This window comes from Eretmochelys imbricata, chromosome 2 (assembly GCF_965152235.1).
Source record: "Eretmochelys imbricata isolate rEreImb1 chromosome 2, rEreImb1.hap1, whole genome shotgun sequence".
Taxonomy (NCBI): domain Eukaryota; kingdom Metazoa; phylum Chordata; order Testudines; family Cheloniidae; genus Eretmochelys; species Eretmochelys imbricata.
Genome location: NC_135573.1, coordinates 134,311,741 through 134,331,991, shown reverse-complemented (window position 1 = coordinate 134,331,991; position 20,251 = coordinate 134,311,741). Strand labels below are relative to the sequence as shown.

General features: G+C 43.3%; 1 protein-coding gene across 1 annotated transcript in view; it reads right to left on the bottom strand.

Annotated features, from left to right (window-relative positions):
• MYO10 (myosin X) overlaps positions 1-20,251 on the bottom strand; it is a 231,681-nt gene that overhangs the window by 102,622 nt on the left and 108,808 nt on the right. Inside the window, exons 4-5 of the mRNA XM_077808706.1 lie at positions 12,158-12,345; positions 2,251-2,385 (exon numbers count right to left, since the gene is read on the bottom strand). Of these exons, the coding sequence (XP_077664832.1) occupies positions 2,251-2,385; positions 12,158-12,345 (323 nt within the window). The remainder of the gene's footprint in view (positions 1-2,250; positions 2,386-12,157; positions 12,346-20,251) is intronic.

The following is a 20,251-nucleotide window of genomic DNA, read 5'->3' as shown; positions in this document are numbered from 1 at the left end:
TCTAACATTATCCTCAGACGTGGCCTACATCCTTAATCATTGCCATAGCTCTAGACCAGGGGTTCTCAAACTTCATTGCACCACGATCCCCTTCTGACAACAAAAATTATTACATGACCCCAGGAGGGGGGACTGAGCCCACCTGAGCCCCACCGTCCAGGGGCTGAAGCCCTTGTCCAGGGGCCAAAGCCAAAGTCCAAGGGCTTCAGCCCCAGGAGGGGGCCTGTAACCTGAGTCTGACCACCCAGAGCTGATGCCCTTGGGCTTTGGCCCTAGACAATGGGGCTTGGGCCCTGGGCCCCAGCAAGTGTAAGCCAGCCCTGCCGACCCCATTAAAATGGGCTCACGGCCCACTTTGTGGTCCTGACCCACAGTTTGAGAACTGCTGCTCTAGACACCTGTTATACCACAGGCTGTATGTCTGCAGGTAGTAAAGTAGCTATACTACTAAATAACAAAGACATTAGCTACTGTACAGCTCTGAACTGAAACAGGATTTATTATAACAGGTCTATATTGTAAGTGTTGTTTAGTGTTCGCATTATAGTAAAGACAGAGGCCCCCAGTCAAGCCAGGACCCAATTTGCCAGCGTGCCATATGGGTGTATAGGAGACCGTTCTCGCCCTAAAGAACTTGCACAATCTTACTTTAGTGGGTGAAAACAGAGATGGGGGAGGGACAGTGATAGCAACAGATCTGTTCATAGTGTAGTTGTGCACAACTTCTTGTTAAAACGTTGAGTGAATTTAGTGCTTGTGGAAGGTACCTGATTAACAGCAGATAGATCCATCCAATCAGCTTGCTTGATTTTTCCTTACCTCAGCAAGCTACCTACAGTCACCCTGCTGATCCTTACTACCCCATTCTGTTTCCCTTTAGTTCCCCTTCAAACCTCTCTCCTATCCACCAAATAATAAAATCTTCTCACCACATCCACCTCTCCCTTTCTCGCACCTCCTGCTGCCTTCCTCACTCCCATCCCCTCAGCTCAGCCCCAAACAAAAATGAAAAAAAATTTACTAAGAAACAATCCCAATTTGTACAAAACCACTTCATGCATTGTGCAGAACCATTCTATTCGCGATTCTGTTACTGTGACCCGGGCCCTCCCCCACTGCCACGCTTATTGTTTTCTAAATGCACCCATGCATCATGTGTAAAACAGATGGCAAGTTCTTCAACGCAGGGCCAGTCTAGTTTGTTCTGTAAAATGCCTTGCATTTGGGTGATTTATAAATACATAACACACACAAATAATCAGTAATGCTATAGCATCTGCAGGGCAGGCTCTGTCTACGCTGCCTTATCAATATACTTCAAACCTGACCTAGAGAGACTGCCCCTGAACTATAGGTCACTGCCCACAACCTTGCCTCTGAAATAAGACTACCCAAGAGTGTGCGAGCTATAATTTGGCTATATAGTCACTACAGAATCAACTCATTTATTGTAGGCCATCAACCAGCTTTCAGTCGCTAGCCTCTCAAGACTACATTTGATCCAGCATTGTAGGAGTAAAAGCTCCTGTGGCCCTCTACAAGCTGTCTGAAACATCCAGGTCCCACATATACTTTTGATGCAACAGAATCTCCTTTCTGACAATCTGCGGTAGATTATTGGAGCCTGTGGTACGGACAGCCTTTACTAAACCCTTCCTCCTAATTTATTATCCAGCATGTAAATATCACTGAGACAACAGTCAACAGAGATATGGAGGTTTTTTCAAATAGAATTAAATTAATGGAGACACCAAACGAAAGTACCAAAGCTGTTTCTGGAGCACATCTCTACCAAACAGGGAAAACAGAAAAGTAAAACTCTTAATGGCCTTATCGCACAGAAATTTTGAATCAATGTAGCTCCACTGATGTTTATTTTGATTTTTTAAAATTACAGCTGTAATTTAAAATGTAAGGGGGAAAACAGTGGAAAATCCATAGTGCGTATGAAATTCCAAAAGAGAAAAAAAATCACTGGGAAAAACCTGCAATGTAAATCAAGAGGTCTGCACACACCAAGAATTGGCGTCTGTAACACAGAACTTACAGCCAAAGAACCGCCAACACTGGAGATGGAAAAGACCTGCTGGGTCATCTGTCCATTCCCTGGGTGCCAGTGCAGGATTATTTTCCAGTGTTTTGTGCAGGAGTCTAGTTTTAAATGTCTTCAGCTTCAGTGGTTGTTCTACCTCTGTCACTCTGTATTGTGTGCAACACTATGGACCATGTCTGAGGATATGAACACAGTACCTGCTCTCAAGAATAGCTTGCTCCACACAGGAGGTCTTTTCCTTACGGGACAGTTCCAGCGAATGTTGGCTCATGGCAGATAAGAACTTGAGAATCAGCTTAGTACTTTCTGTCTTACCAGCACCACTTTCACCACTGAAAGACAAAAAACCATACCACAGTGTTTTTACTTTGACTATGCTCATGGGGGGAAAAGATCCTTGGTTTGGCCTACATCAAGGCGCTCACAAGCCAAAGTGAAGGGCGTGATTAGAGAGGGCTGTCAGACCATGACAATTTGATTGAGTGAGATTTAAAATACTCTGAGAATTTAAATGTCTCATTGGAACACAGTACAAAACTCATAATAGCTCCATGCTTCTGCAGCGCTTTTCAGCCAGGATCTCAATTTATTAACATATGACAAGCACCCCTTCAACTCCTGTGAGGCACCCAAGGGCTACAGAGATGACATAATACACCTGAAGTGAATACCTGCTGAAGTGCAACCACCGCGGAATGGAAAATAGCGGAAGGAGGCATGGCCACATGGCTACGGCTACGTTAAAATCCGCTATAAAGCTAATCCAAAATCAGGAGTCTTCCACCATGAGGGAGACTTGGTACGGCTGCAGCATGGTTATTTGTAGAAGGATAACCATAGAGGAGGTTTCAGAGTAGCAGCCGTGTTAGTCTGTATTCGCAAAAAGAAAAGGAGTACTTCTGGCACCTTAGAGACTAACCAGTTTATTTGAGCATAAGCTTTCGTAAACTACAGCTGACATCATCAGATAGGGGAGGGAGCCTTGGTGTGAAACAGAGCATTAATAAGTGTGTAGGCGGTCATCTATGCACATTTATGGCACTGCATACTTAAATATTATTATTACTGTTCATAATAAAGATGATGATGATACAGGTTTCTTTTAAACAAAGGTTTTTCATGTAGGGTCAGACTCTAAACTTAGTCATACCAGCATAAATCCACAGCACCTCTATGTACTTTTACTCATTTTATTTTATATATAAAAATTATATAAATTATATTTTATTTTAAACAAACAGAATCTAAAACACCTATTGCCACATATAGCAACTAATCCAATTTGGTAAAATTATATGCAAAATTTGTGCCAAAACAAAGGGAAAAGTTAAATGTGCAGAACATTTAAAGACCCATTGATATTTGAAAAAATAGACCATTTAAAAACAATCAATGCTCATACAAACAGAATATGAAATACTGAATTTCTATTACTAGACCATTTGCTTAAAAACAGTGAGCCAAATTTTGCTTTCCTGTCCAATCCCATTTCCTTCAAGAATGTTGTATGTGGGCAAGTTCAGAGCATAATTTAACCAATAATTTAACTTATCTTATTTCCTAAAAACTCAATTATCTGACTTGCTTATTTCTCCCCTGAAGTCATGGGACAAAATTTTGACTTTAAATACATGCATTTAATTCCTATTTACTTTCATGGAAATTGTGCACACTTAAGTCCTGATCCCACCCCCACATTGCAGCCAACAGGAATTCTGTCATTGACTTTAACAGATGAGAACTGTGTACATATACAATGCACTGTTTGGTTATTAGCCAAAAGTGGTGAATGTAGTGCCCTTATGTCATCACAGGGATTTCTAGTGAGGAGCAAAGAACATATACAGCCCCAAGAAGCAAACATCAGATTTCCATGCAAGTACACTTCAACAATTAAAAATAAAATAAAATAAAAATCAGGGAAGAGAAATCTAGAATAAATATATAAAACGTATCGAGAGATCCGCGTCTAAATGTTTTGCATAGCTTTCCAGAAGGTGTCAGCAACTCTTAAAAATGATTCACAACTTCATATAAGACACAGTATATTTATTCTGATAAGTGCTGGAGTCTCTTCAACCCTAGCATTGTAACAGGCTCTTGGCTGACCTTCCTTCATCCATCACACATTTACATTCTATCCAAAATTCTGCAGTACATTCAATTTATTTTGACCTTTTATAACTCTCATGCTATCTTTCTATTACATTGGCACCCTGCGCACATGAGAATTAGCAATAGCACTTCCAGGATTCATTTTTAAAGAGCTTTATACTTCAGTGCCTTTATATTTGCCAAGTAAAGAACAACAAAACATCCACTTTACTGATGTCTATTTTCCTGCCTACACTCTGCCCTCTGGGTCAAGATCTTTGGCTGGCATACATCAGCACAGCCTCACTGCAGTTATCTGGGTGTCAGAGCTATGCCAATGGAGGCCAGCTAAGGATCTGGATCGCTTGCCGATTAATGATTAGAGTTGCCATTTCTGTCCTGTGCCATGGGCCAAATTCTGCTCTGACTCACTCCAATGTGAATCTGAAGTAATTGTACGGAAGCCAATGGAGTCACTCTGGAGTTATACTGGGGGTAACTGGGAGCAGCATTTGGCTATACTTCTGTGTCAGGAATGCTTTTAAATTTGGTTTTAAAAGTTTTTTTTCTTCCTATTTCTAATATAGTTGGTACCATGCTTAGTTATGTTTTGCTGCTGCTTTCTTTGCAGCTCTTTGACACAATGCAAGTTATTTTATAAATCAATTCTTATTAACAAAAATATGAAAAAACACCAAGTACTCCAAACTTTCCATTAATTTGCATGACTGCTACAACTCAAACACTTACATTGTGTGGTGGTAGTTCAGTCCTACAAAATCCTCATGGAAGTAGACTCTCTTTAGTGTGCACTCAACCTTTCAACTAACCTCTCACCCCAAGCATTTTTAAACTCAAAGCCTGTTCCAATCCATTACATTCAGTGCTCTGGATACACTAAGTATGACAGCAGTCTGTGAGGTCCTCATTTTGGAAATCTTTAATCTTTCTCCATCACTTGTTCCACATGTCGTGCTTTGTGAAGGGCAAAACAGTCTGAACTTTGGACTACTGCAGGGGGAAGAGGATCAGTAAAAGAGACTTCTCACTCCGAGGGCTTTCATATGCAAATGACTGAACCAACACACTCTAAATCACTCCTCAGTTCAATCTTTTGGCTTTATAACTTATATGACAGATAAAAAATAAAGCCCCCACAGCAAACATGGTTCTTCAAATGCACTGTTTAATCTTGGTATGTCAGTCTCATAAATAAAGTCTTCCCATCGAAAAGTTTGGGTCTTGTCCAAAAAGTAGCTTGTTTTATGTTGATCTTCAATCCGAGCTAAAAGGTTTCAGGCAACCAGCTGATAATAAAATAAACAGTCTGACATTGGGTTGTGATTTCAGGTTTGCTGTCTCCATTTCTTTAGTTGTTTTAGGATCTGTATTTTTTTAAGCTTTTATTTAAAAAATGGAAGAACTACAAACATACAAGGAGAGGACTACACATGGATAAGGCCAGCTAAAAATCAAGGTAAGGTGTTACCCTACATCTGCACTAGGAAAAAGGTCAAGTTTAGGTCTGACTTAGCTAATGTGTTATCTATGCCCAACCTAAACTCGACCACTTTTCCTAGTTAAGGCAACTGCCCCGCGAGCTGAAAAAGGGAGGATTCCTCTGCCACCCCTGCAGAGATACCCAGAGCCCAGTCCAGCTACTCAGGCTGGGTGCCAGGCCTGGAGTTCGTCTCCCCAAATACAACAGTGACACGTTATTTTGCAATCTGTCTGTTGTGTTATAATAGCTAATTGTTTCGAATGTAATGATCCTGTGATGTAGGGTGTAGACTGATACAAAGTATAAAGCAATACGAATGTGTCTCAGTGTAGTCATCTCTGTATCAAAGGCTTTAAGTATATAAACTGCATCAGTAATATTCAGCCTGGTAGACCTCAAGGGCCACTTCACACAGTGCCAGTTTCAATGAAGTAATGGAGTCACATGATAATCACAGCATGCTATGCACACACTGGACAGCAGTGTTTGCAACATGGTATTAGATCAGTATGTTAGGATGCTGCATCATTGTGACTCAGTATTATCATGTAATAATGCAGCACTGCCCAACAGAAATTGCATAATTACGGTCTTTCTGCAACTCCACTTAAAACAATTCCTCACCATTCCCCTGGCTTTTACATGGTAAAGATGGCTTTATATTAATAAACATTGCGTTTTATTTTGCAATCTGAGTCAGTCCTGGATTACACTCCCATTTTCCTACCTTACCTCTCCAATTAGAGAAAAATTCATAGCATTTAAAAATAATCCCACATATTTGTTTTTAAATTATGTTCTGAACTAATGTATTCATAGGAGTCTCTTCAAAAAAATTGTAAAACTGATTAACTCCACTAGGGGGTGCTTCATCCCTAGACAATTCCAAATGGTGCTAAATGCCTTTAGTTTATAATGCAGTTCTCACCTCCTGTAATTTTAGATACAGCATAACATTGAACAAGAGCAATACATTGGGATTTGAAAGCTGACAACTCACAACTTAATTTTAGCTTCATTTGTGTACAATACTTGTTTTACATCGTAGTTTTCAAGATGGAATTTGCTAAGATTTCCTTCGGTGCCTTCTTTTGCAGGCAGCATAACACTCTGAATTCAGAAACGTGGCAGCTAAATTCTGCTTCTCATTACCATTTTCAAACATCAGAGCTAACCTGTCTAATAAAACTGACAAAACTAATCACTCCATCGTCTTTCAATTCTAAGCAAATAAACCAGGCATGGCCAAGGTTTTTAAAAGTGACTAGTCATTTTGAACGCATCAATTTTTGCATAAGCCAAATAAGACGCCTGATTTTCAGAGGGCGTCAAAGGATAATTGGCCACTTTGAGGGGACATGGGTCCAGCCACACCTGTGCCATAATTAATTAGCTGCTTCCCAGCCTGAAGAGATGGGACTAAGGAGGGTCACGTGATAGCTTAACAAACACCTGGGCTTTATAAAACGGCGTAGAGACCAGTCTGTGTGCTGGAACCACAGGGCCTGGGCAGGCTTCTATGGCAGGGTCTGCAGGAGGTGGGTTACTCCAGAAGAACCAGCTTGTGGGCCCAATGTTCTATAGTGGAACAGGCAAGGATGCAAGGAAGAGAGCTCAGCAGGATGTGAGAACTGTACACCCAGGAGCTGAAGGCTCTATCCCAGAGCCATAAAGACTCTCACAGGTAGCCCAGAAAGGGGCTGGGAATAGACCCTCAAGGATAGGCTGAAGAAAAGCCCCTGAAGAGCAGAAAAACATTTTTGTTTGCTGGGATTTTTAGTTTGAATTTCTTGTTCTGTGACTTTGCTGGAAGGTTAAGTCACAACTCCAGCACAGACCGATGTCTGGGAAGCCAAGGAGCCTAACCTCAGGGAAAGAAACTGGGACAGGGAGTGATGAAGCATCTGATGAAGTGAGCTGTAGCTCACGAAAGCTCATGCTCAAATAAATTGGTTAGTCTCTAAGGTGCCACAAGTACTCCTTTTCTTTTTGGGACAGGGAGTGTTTAGCCACACCATTCTCAGCCAGCAGGGAGCTCTATGGGGCAGTCATGTCCCCACAAACAGTTGGGTTTTAGCACCCTTCAAAGGTCTCAAGTCTGCCACCCAAAACTGAGACGGCCAAAAACACTCATCACATATAAAAGTCTTGACCCATGTTATTAATCTGCTCAGACTGACTCACAGCCCAGAAAAGAAAAAAAAACACTTTGTAAGCACAGAAATTGGCATTGATTTTCTTTGATTCTATTTAATTATAGCTATGAGCACAATTTCCTTTTAAATTTTGTAAAAGTGAAACCTACCCTTATAAAGTTGTATTGCAGTATTTATCCAAAATGTAGCATTTTACAAATGCTAACCAATTGCTTGGGACCAGGCCTGCAGAAAATTGTTGTAAGGATAGAAGTTGTGAATGTGAAATTTTCCCAAATAATGTTTTGCCTGCACTGTGGCTCAACAGACCTGACACTCTCCGGGAACTTGGCAGGCCTGTGTTCTATTCCGGCTCTGCCACCAGCCTGCCAGGTGATCTTGAAGTTACTTCACTTCTCTGTGCTTTAGTTTCCCCATCGATAAAATGGAAGTACTACCACCTACTGCTTTTGTAAATTGCTTTAAGATCTAAGGATAGAAAATGATATATATAAAAACTAGATATTGCTATTATTATTGGTGAAACCCCTAAGAACCTCTCCATGCCAACTGGCAAAGGGCTCACTGTTTTGTATCAGGCCTGAGTCACTCACTGCACCTAGCACACTGCTTCACAGTATTCACCCAAAAAAGGTTGTGCAAAGCGTCTAATGGAAGCTTATGTCGTCGTACTAATCTTCCTGATCATTGTGTGATGTAGATATGGGTGACAGTTAAGACTTTTTATGTATGTATTGAACATAGATTTAGAATCTGTGTCCCTGGCAAGCTGACAAGCAGGTTTTGCCAGACAATGGGATGTGGAATCACCTATCTCACTAGGTCTCCAAAGTAAATTAAGCATTGTAAAACCAAAACAAAGCAAGCCCTCTTTGCATGTAAAGTCAACAGGAAAACAGGCTGATTGGGGGATGTAAACTCAACAGGGGAGCACATACCAGAGTCTGGACCCCAGGGGGCCATAAGAAGGCAACATGATCCCTCTTTTATCCTGCACTTGAGGGGATAACCAGGCAATGCTGTTACATCCATGAAAACAGGATCTAAGCCAACCTGGACTGAAGCGCTGCAGAAAAGGCTTAGGTGAGATAAGACCACTTTCAACAAAGATTGTAGCCTCTTAAATTATTTTTTTAGTCTCAAAAAGGTGTGTTATACTTTTATTTCTAACCTGTTCTTGTTATCCTTGTCACAATCTCTTAAATCTTAACCTTTGATTTGTTTTCACTGTAAGTAGATTACAGCACTGTGTTGTTAGATTGGAGCTGATACTCAGTTGAATCAAACAAGCTGGTGTGTTTATACTATTTCTTGGAAGCAGCAAACCTGGTAACTACCATGAGTGTCTGTAACAGGGGGACGCTCTTTAAGGGCGCTTGGGGTCCGTCTGTTGTTAACTTACAAAGCAGAGTAGGACAGGTAGAGTCCTGAGGACAGTGCGTGAGTGGTTGAAAGGCTGGTGCTGTTCAGGTGCTGACACTCAGTTACCACACGAAAGACTCCCACATGCTGGAGGCGGGGGGTTGGGGGAGACAAGGTTACACTCGGTCCTGGGCACCCCCAGGAAGTGTCACAGTTGGGCAGGATTCTGATCGTCCCCTCAGCTATTTTACAGGAAGTCTTCACCTGCGTCTTAGACAGAGGGGCCCAGTAGCACACCTCTTCCAAACAATCTGCATAGTTATCAGGCAAGATGTTAACCAAACCATTAGCTGGACCCAAGGCAGAGCATGCACAAGACCAAATGAGAGAGTGGTGAACAAGAAAAACGATAAGAATCAACACAAATAAATCAGAGACAAGATTTGAGACACATTTGTTTAAAAGTCAGATGAACAAGTAAATTAACCAGGTTTGTCACAAACACTGGCAATGCTAGTGGGGATACTACTTTCAAAATGCTAAAACCGTTGACTTACAACGTTTCCACTGTATCTGGCATCAAACCAGTTACTGCCAATACGATGGTCATCCTTCATCGACTTTTCTATAAAGCCAAGTAATTATTGTGACTAATGTAAAAGGATTTCCCACTGTCTCGGTCTGTAAGCCAGACGTGTTTGATGGAATGTAGGATTCTGTCCCACGCCTATGTCTTTCTGGCAAAAGCCCTTCCCTGCCCCTCACTATGCTAATGCTTTTCATCAGTGCTGTGGTTCCTAGTGAGGACGAAACCCAGCATTCCTCTCAGGGGCATATGAAGAGCTGGAAGAAAGGTGCCTCTTGTCCCAACACAAAAGAGCATGGAACGGGATTAATAAATAGTGGATGTCATACCAGTAGCCACTAGGCGGGTTCCATAGGTGGCTTCACATCCCAAGTTTCAGAGCAAACAGGCTGTATTCAAGCAGTTTTCTGATAGTATGCCATGAAATCATCTGACTCCTGCCTGGTTTCACAAACAGTGACAGAAAGCTTTTTGTATATTATGGCTTTAAGAGGTGCCATCTGGACTCAACATTACAGAGTCACTACATACAGACCAAAGAGAAATGGGATTCTCTCTGCCCATGTTTGAAACATGCTGTCAGCCAAACTGGTGCTGTTACTAGGCAGCGTTTGTGTGGGAGGGGGGTGCTGGAATTGGTATTTAAGTGTTTTTAGTGACATTTAAGGTGCAACATAATTCCATCTGGTATACAAAAAAACCTCTGCTGATGGGAGGGAAATGATGCCACAGAGTGGCTCTCACTTGGCCATACACCCTCTAAACCCAACGATGCCCCTTACAATAGTAGAGCCCCACACTTGTAGAAGGGCTGTTTATGGAGTCGGAGGAAGGAAAGATGCTGTCTGAGCCTAAAACCTCCTCTCTAACAAAAAATGGAACCTTTTCGTTTCCAGAGACCATGATCAGGCCCTATGGTATCTTACTTGTCTGAACCATCCCCCCAATGTATTGGTCAGGCAGCCTCTCTTTTGGATTAGGAAAGATATGCATCCATTTCCAGGGTCCATCCTGGAAGGGGGACCTGTCTTTTTCAGCTGATTGTTGCTTCAATTCTAGCTATCCCCACAGCTTAGCCGAGAAATCATTTTTGTTTCCAAGGGTTATTTTCCTCTAAGAAAGTGAGCAAGATATGATAGAGAGAGGAAGAAAACCAATGACCTGCGAGCTTTAATACTTCTGCTTCAGAGGGGGTTACATCAGCAGTTTACATTAATCTCAAGGAAAGCTGTGTTTTCTCATGGGTAGAGCAGAGGAAAATCAAAACTCCAGGGTTCTATTCCCCACTATGCTACTGTGTAACTTCAGTGGTCATCCCGAACAAGATTTTTGACTTTACTAGGTCTTCGTTTTTTCCCCTACAAGATGAATAAGCTACTTACTTACATTACAAGGTTGTGAGGCTTAATTACTGAGGGCGCGGTCATGAGCCCAGCTGGGCAGAGGATGTAAGGGGGTGTGAGGAGACTCTTGCTCCTGCATGCAGGCTATCCACATCACTAAACCCTGTGAGAAGTGGGGAAGCAGCTATCACCAGGCTGCTGCTCCCCATCCTGCATAGGTGTGTAAAGAATAGGCAAGCAGGGGCATGGAGTAGGCGGAGCCTTGGCTTCACCCTAGGGTGACCAGATGTCCTGATTTTATAGGGACAGTCCCGATATTTGAGGCCTATTACCCCCACCCCTGTCCCGATTTTTCACACTTGCTATCTGGTCAACCTACTTCACCCTCCAGCCAGTCAGCAGGGGAAGTAATCTGCCTCACGGAAAGAGCCTGCTCACTGAACTTCTCCCATGCAACAAGGGGGAAGCAGGGGCTGAACTGCGACTGAGTGCTACTGAAGTGCCAGCTGCATTTCTGAACACCAGCAAACGGCAGACCACAAGGGAAGCTATTATATCTCCATCAAACTAAAGCATAATCAGGTTAAACAATAGGAGAAACAAGAACAATTAATTACATTGAATTAAATGGCCAAAGAGTTGGGAGGACTTCATTATTATTATTTATAGGTTCCCTAACATTCTTTTTTTGATGGATGCAATTTTCAAGACTAGTGATGACAAATTATCAGGCTCCACAGTGAGGCAGAAGACAATGAAAAAGTGAAGCATTTAGAGTGAAATAAGGAAGTGAACAGCCAAAAGTGTGTGGCACTCACGCATCTTTTCATTAAATGACTGCAGGGCATATATAAGCAAAAAGTGCCTTGTCTTTCAAGGGCTGATTAGGATCACGTAGTAATTCTACATCTGCACAGACCTAACGATTAATGAGGTTAAGGGGAAAGGGTCAGAGCATGCTCTTCCTCTGTGCCTTTCCCTCGGCATTCCAAGCACTCATTTTCAATTTACCTTTAAAGCTCAGCAGCAGGACTAGGAATAATTAATGCAGTAGCCACTTACCTGATGAGAACACACTGGTTGTCATGACGTTTCCATAGGCAGCGGTAGCACTCGTTAGCAACAGCAAAGATATGAGGTGGAATTTCCCCCATGTGGTGCTTGCTGTATTGCTCTACTGCAGTGCGGTCATAGAGTCCTGGAATGGTCTTGTAGGGGTTCACAGAGGCAACAATGGAGCCGATATATGTCTGTAAAGGCACACAAAACAGGATCCCTTATGTGAACGCCGTATGTTAAGGATCTACAGGGAGTTCTTTGGAGACAGAAAGAGTAACTTATTCTACGTTTACAAATGCCTAGCACATGGCAGGGGCGCTATCTGATACAGGTGTACAGTACGTTGTCTGTGTCTTACTCTGATACTAGCATGTCACGCTTCAGACAAAGGCAGCAGCCTGTTAAATGTTTCCACCTGCCTTGCACATTTGGGCATCATTATAAGTGCATCAAATGTCAACAAAGACTAATAAAAGCTTGTTTCACACACACTTTTGGAGAGCTAAAATTTCTCTGTTAACATTTTATGCTATGCATGGGTCTGTAAAACAGTTGGAGGACTCAACTGAAATGTCCACAGCACCAAAATCCCACAACCATATTGGAAGAGAAGCATCTCTTGCTGTGCCAGTCACCCATGTGTTAGCACAGGCCCAAAGACAGGCATTTAAGTATTTCTTTTTTTAGGGCTTTGCTACAAGGGAAGGTATTCTGAAACAGCTATTCCTGATTAACTGATTGTGTGGACACCCTTATTGCAGAACAACCGTGCTTTATGCTGAATAAATTTAATCCGTTTTGGATTAAGCTAATTTGGAATGACAGGTTTCAGAGTAGCAGCCGAGTTAGTCTGTATTTGCAAAAAGAATAGGAGGACTTGTGGCACCTTAGAGACTAACAAATTTATTTGAGCATAAGCTTTCGTGAGCTACAGCTCACTTCATCGGATGCATTCAGTGGAAAATACAGTGAGGAGATTTATATACATAGAGAACATGAAACAATGGGTGTTACCATACACACTGTGACGAGAGTGATCACTTAAGGTGATTTATTATCAGCAGGAGAGTGGGGCAGGAGGGGGGACCTTTTGTAGTGATAATCAAGGTGGGCCATTTCCAGCAGTTGACAAGAACGTCTGAGGAATGGTGGGAGAGGTGAAATAGACATGGGGAAATAGTTTTACTTTGTGTTATGATCCATCCACTCCCAGTCTCTATTCAAGCCTAAGTTAATTGAATCCAGTTTGCAAATTAATTCCAATTCAGCAGTCTCTCGCTGGAGTCTGTTTCTGAAGTTTTTTTGTTGAAGAATTGCAACTTTTAGGTCTGTAATCGAGTAACCAAAGAGATTGAAGTGTTCTCCGACTGGCTTATGAATGTTATAATTCTTGACATCTGATTTGTGTCCATTTATTCTTTTACGTAAAGACTGTCCAGTTTGACCAATGTACGTGGCAGAGGGGCATTGCTGGCACATGACAGCATATATCACATTGGTAGATGTGCAGGTGAACGAGCCTCTGATAGTGTGGCTGATGTGATTAGGCCCTATGATGGTGTCCCCTGAATAGATATGTGGACACAGTTGGCAACAGGCTTTGTTGCAAGGATAGGTTCCTGGGTTAGTGGTTCTGTTGTGTGGTGTGTGGTTGCTGGTGAGTATTTGCTTCAGGTTGGGGGGCTGTCCGTAAGCAAGGACTGGCCTGTCTCCAAAGATCTGTGACAGTGATGGGTCGTCCTTGATGCGTTGGAGAGGTTTTAGTTGAGGGCTGAAGGTGATGGCTAGTGGCATTCTATTATTTTCTTTATTGGGCCTGTCCTGTAGTAGGTGACTTCTGGGTACTCTTCTGGCTCTGTCAACCTGTTTCTTCACTTCAGCAGGTGGATATTGTAGTTGTAAGAATGCTTGACAGAGATCTTGTAGGCGTTTGTCTCTGTGTGAGGGGTCGGAAAAATGCGGTTGTATCGCAAAGCTTGGCTGTAGACGATGGATCGTGTTGTGGGGTGGTCTGGATGAAAGCTGGAGGCATGTAGGTAGGAATAGCGGTCAGTAGGTTTCCGGTATAGGGTGGTGTTTATGTGACCATCGCTTAATAGCACCCTAGTGTTCAGGAAGTGGATCTCTTGTGTGGACTGGTCCAGGCTGAGGTTGATAGGGGATGGAAATTGTTGAAATCATGGTGGAATTCCTCAAGGGCTTCTTTTCCATGGGTCCAGATGATGAAGATGTCATCAATATAGCGCAAGTAGAGTAGGGGCGTTAGGGGACGAGAGCTGAGGAAGCGTTGTTCTAAGTCAGCCATAAAAATGTTGGCATACTGTGGGGCCATGCGGGTACCCATAGCAGTGCCGCTACTACATGCCACAAGGGGCCACAGCAGTGGTTCCCTCAACCCACCCAGCAATATTGTTAACCTATCCAACTATACTCTCAGCCCTGCAGAAGAATCTGTCCTATCTCGGGGCCTCTCCTTCTGCCCCTCCACCGCCACGAACATGATACAGTTCTGTGGTGACCTAGAATCTTATTTTCAACGTCTCCGACTCAAGGAATATTTCCAACACACCTCTGAACAGCATACTAATCCACAGAGACCTCCCTACCAACACTACAAAAAGAAGGATTCTGGGTGGACTCCTCCTGAAGGTCGAGACAGCAGACTGGACTTCCACATAGAGTGCTTCCGCCAACGTGCACGGACTCACATTGTGGAAAAGCGGCATCACTTGCCCCATAACCTCAGCCGTGCAGAACACAATGCCATTCACAGCCTCAGAAACAACTCTGACATCATAATCAAAAAGGCTGACAAAGGAGGTGCTGTTGTCATCATGAATAGGTCGGAATATGAACAAGAGGCTGCTCGGCAGCTCTCCAACACCACTTTCTACAAGCCATTACCCTATGATCCCACTGAGAGTTACCAAAAGAAACTACAGCATTTGCTCAAGAAACTCCCTGAAAAAGCACAAGAACAAATCCACACAGACACACATCTACTACCCAAGATCCATAAACCTGGAAATCCTGGACGCCCCATCATCTTAGGCATTGGCACCCTGACAGCAGGATTGTCTGGCTATGTAGACTCCCTCCTCAGGCCCTACGTTACCAGCACTCCCAGCTACCTTCGAGACACCACTGACTTCCTGAGGAAACTTCAATCCATCGGCGATCTTCCTGATAACACCATCCTGGCCACTATGGATGTAGAAGCCCTCTACACCAGCATTCCACACAAAGATGGACTACAAGCCGTCAGGAACAGTATCACTGATAATGTCACGGCAAACCTGGTGGCTGAACTTTGTGACTTTGTCCTCATCCATAACTATTTCACATTTGGGGACAATGTATACCTTCAAATCAATGGCACTGCTATGGGTACCCGCATGGCCCCACAGTATGCCAACGTTTTTATGGCTGATTTAGAACAACGCTTCCTCAGCTCTCGTCCCCTAAAGCCCCTACTCTACTTGTGCTACATTGATGACATCTTCATCATCTGGACCCATGGAAAAGAAGCCCTTGAGGAATTCCACCATGATTTCAACAATTACCATCCCACCATCAACCTCAGCCTGGACCAGTCCACACAAGAGATCCACTTCCTGGACACTACAGTGCTAATAAACAATGGTCACATAAACACCACCCTATACCGGAAACCTACATGAAGTCAACAGGAGTCTACCTGTGTGGAGCTCATTGCAGAGTCAGGGCCTTATTTCTATTAATTAAGTGCTTGATTTGGGAAAGATTTTAAAAGTGCTGCTCTGTTGCTACCTTCCCCACGAGGCTCACACTAAATGCCCCAGGAGCGTAGCCTCAAGCTCTTTGGTCCCTTCAATTCCCCTTTCTAACAAACTGTGAAAACATGATTCAATTTAATAAAATGTACTAACCTAAGCTTCCCTTTCCCAAGGTCTGCCCTATACATCCTTACGTTTTCTTGTTCTTTCCTTCATTTCTTTCCATCTCACCCTAGTACTCATGTTCCTTACTTCAAGCTCCTCTTAGTATGTGCTCTCCTTCCCCATTGTTCTCAGGCACTCATATTTCCCACTCCCTTAATCCTTTTGTCTTCATTTTTATACAGTGGGCCTAATACAAGCGGATGCTATGAACTGCTGTTTTCTAATGTCACTAGAATGTCCGTGGTGTTATGACAGCTTTATTATACATCGTTAGAGGAACAATATTCCGCATTATAACCTGTGGATATTTTACAGATCTGTGTACTTATAATCTGTTGGTTTTACAAAAATTCCCATGCTGTGCAACAGTCATTAGAGCACATGTGACATCTAGAGGAAAGGCACAATCTAAATGTAAGATAATAACGTTAGTCATATTACAAAAAGAAAAGGAGTCCTTGTGGCACCTTAGAGACTAACCAATTTATTTGAGCATGAGCTTTCGTGAGCTACAGCTCACTTCATCAGATGCATACCGTGGAAACTGCAGCAGACTTTATATATACACAGAGAATATGAAACAATACCTCCTCCCACCCCACTGTCCTGCTGGTAATAGCTTATCTAAAGTGAGCAACAGGTTAGGCCATTTCCAGCACAAATCCAGGTTTCATCATGGGTCCAGATGATGAAGATGACATCAATGTAGCGCAAGTAGAGTAGGGGCTTTAGGGGACGAGAGCTGAGGAAGCGTTGTTCTAAATCAGCCATAAAAATGTTGGCATACTGTGGGGCCATGCGGGTACCCATTTAGAACAACGCTTCCTCAGCTCTCGTCCCCTAAAGCCCCTACTCTACTTGTGCTACATTGATGACATCTTCATCATCTGGACCCATGGAAAAGAAGCCCTTGAAGAATTCCACCATGATTTCAACAATTTCCATCCCACCACCAACCTCAGCCTGGTCCAGTCCACACAAGAGATCCACTTCCTGGACACTACAGTGCTAATAAACAATGGTCACATAAACACCACCCTATACCGGAAACCTACTGACTGCTATTCCTACCTACATGCCTCCAGCTTTCACCCTGACCACACCACACGATCCATCGTCTACAGCCAAGCTCTGCGATACAACCGCATTTGCTCCAACCCCTCAGACAGAGACAAACACCTACAAGATCTCTGTCAAGCTTTCTTACAACTACAATACCCACCTGCGGAAGTAAAGAAACAGATTGATAGAGCCAGAAGAGTTCCCAGAAGTTACCTACTACAGGACAGGCCTAACAAAGAAAATAACAGAACGCCACTAGCCGTCACCTTCAGCCCCCAACTAAAACCCCTCCAACGCATTATTAAGGATCTACAACCTATCCTAAAGGATGACCCAACACTCTCAGAAATCTTGGGAGACAGGCCAGTCCTTGCCTACAGACAGCCCCGCAACCTGAAGCAAATACTCACCAACAACCACATACCACACAACAGAACCACTAACCCAGGAACTTATCCTTGCAACAAAGCCCGTTGCCAATTGTGCCCACATATCTATTCAGGGGACACCATCACAGGGCCTAATAACATCAGCCACACTATCAGAGGCTCGTTCACCTGCACATCCACCAATGTGATTTATGCCATCATGTGCCAGCAATGCCCCTCTGCCATGTACATTGGTCAAACTGGACAGTCTCTACGTAAAAGAATAAATGGACACAAATCAGATGTCAAGAATTATAACATTCATAAACCAGTCGGAGAACACTTCAATCTCTCTGGTCACGCAATCACAGACATGAAGGTCGCTATCTTAAAACAAAGAAACTTCAAATCCAGACTCCAGCGAGAAACTGCTGAATTGGAATTCATTTGCAAATTGGATACTATTAATTTAGGCTTAAATAGAGACTGGGAGTGGCTAAGTCATTATGCAAGATAGCCTATTTCCTCTTATTTTTTCCTACCCCCCCACCCCCCCCCCCCCCCAGATGTTCTGGTTTAACTTGGTTTTAAACTTGGAGAGTGGTCAGTCTGGATGAGCTATTACCAGCAGGAGAGTGAGTCTGTGTGTGTATGGGGGTGGGTTTTTGGAGGGGGGTGAGGGAGTGAGAGAACCTGGATTTGTGCAGGAAATGGCCTAACTTCATTATCATGCACATTGTGTAAAGAGTTGTCACTTTGGATGGGCTATCACCAGCAGGAGAGTGAATTTGTGTGGGGGGTGGAGGGTGAGAAAACCTGGATTTGTGCTGGAAATGGCCTAACCTGTTGCTCACTTTAGATAAGCTATTACCAGCAGGACAGTGGGGTGGGAGGAGGTATTGTTTCATATTCTCTGTGTATATATAAAGTCTGCTGCAGTTTCCACGGTATGCATCTGATGAAGTGAGCTGTAGCTCACGAAAGCTCATGCTCAAATAAATTGGTTAGTCTCTAAGGTGCCACAAGGACTCCTTTTCTTTTTGCGAATACAGACTAACAGGGCTGTTACTCTGAAACCAGTCATATTACAGAATTGCATTAACATCACTGTAAATCTACTTGCGGCATCCCCTCTAGGATTTTGGAATAACCAAAGAGGAAACTTCCCCTGGAAAATCCCCCCTAGGTTTTATACAGATTCCAGCAAAGGTTGGGATAGGCAAGATTTTCAGCTGCTAGTCCGCATCGCGTGACTACAGTACAGACAATCAATAAAGCTCACAGCTATGTACATAGTTCCATACCACATTATTGAGTCCCAGTGTTTGATTTAAGGAGACCCCATGTAACCACATCAATACTAATCTGACATTTATGGAATATAAACATGCACCCTAAACCTCTCCCACGATCAAAAATGTAACAACAAAATACAAGAACATTCCATCCTGGTCTCGTGACAAACCAGAAGCCAAGACCATTTGCTTCACAGGAGCACTGCTAGAATCTCTGCAATGGACAATTCTGCAAGAGTTTCGCCAAATGGGAAGCTTCATCCTAACCCCAGTTAGTTAGCAGCTGATTTATGCCCTTAAGCAGGAGAGGTTATATCCCTTATTGTGAGGATTTGAGGTCTGGGTTTGCAGGCTCTGGGGCAGCTGCCATGTCCATGCTGTCACCAGACAGTTCTGGGGAAACAGGGAACTTCAGTCTGTGAGCACTATGGGCTCAAGTGGCACTGGATGACCCACCCACGGAGGCCCAGACTGGCCCAGGCATGCTATTTAAGGCCTAGGGAAAGCACCTGCAGTGAAGACTATCTGTGCAACTAGGAGGGCCCCTGGTTTGTTGCTGCAAACAGATCCTGCTACACTGCTCTTGATACCTTACCTTGTTCCTGGCCCCAGCCCTGCTCCTGATACCTAGCCTCAAGTCTGGTCCCAGCTCCTGGCCCCTTGGTCCGGTCCTGACACCTTGCCCTGCCTCTGTTCCCCTAATCCTACTTCAGCTGACTCACTTGGCTCCTATCCACTGCAGCTCATCTCTCAACTCTGACCTGATCCTACGCTGTGACACTAGTACAGACTGCTGCTTCTGGCCTTGACCAGATAGACTGAACAAAGGCCACATTATCAAGCCCCCTCCAACCCAGGCCTTGACCTGCACCCAGTAGCTGAGATCCAGATACTTATAATTTTTATCCCATCTAATATAACCGTGGATGTTTTCATTACTCACATAATCAAGTCGTTATGGATCATAACAACTATGAGCTTGTGTCCTAATTCAGGACTCAAATTTCTGGCCCACATGGAAGCATGGACACTACACTAACTGAATCACAGTAAGCAAAATTAGAAATGACTTAACCCTTTCCTTGGTGGCAGGTTTGCTAATGCTGTTTGTGCGTTTGTGAATGTGTTGGTGAATAGGATTGTGGGGGGTGGGGGTGCATGTGCAAAAAAGTAGGAGCAGAATTTTTTATTACATGGGTTAGACATCAATAATGCTATGGCTATGCCAACCCTCACTTTATATCGTAAACTGAAGCAGTCAATAGTCAAAAGTACATACTACCTGCTTCATTGTGCTAATACCATGCAGAAATGGTTCAGAAAAAGGCAATTCCAGAAGAAAAGCAGTTCTCACAAAATGCCTGTCATTTCCCCTTTGCTGAAATCAGAATGAGTTCCATTTTCTGCTGATTTCCTGAAACTCCTAATCGGACTTTGAAAATTAAGAGTTAG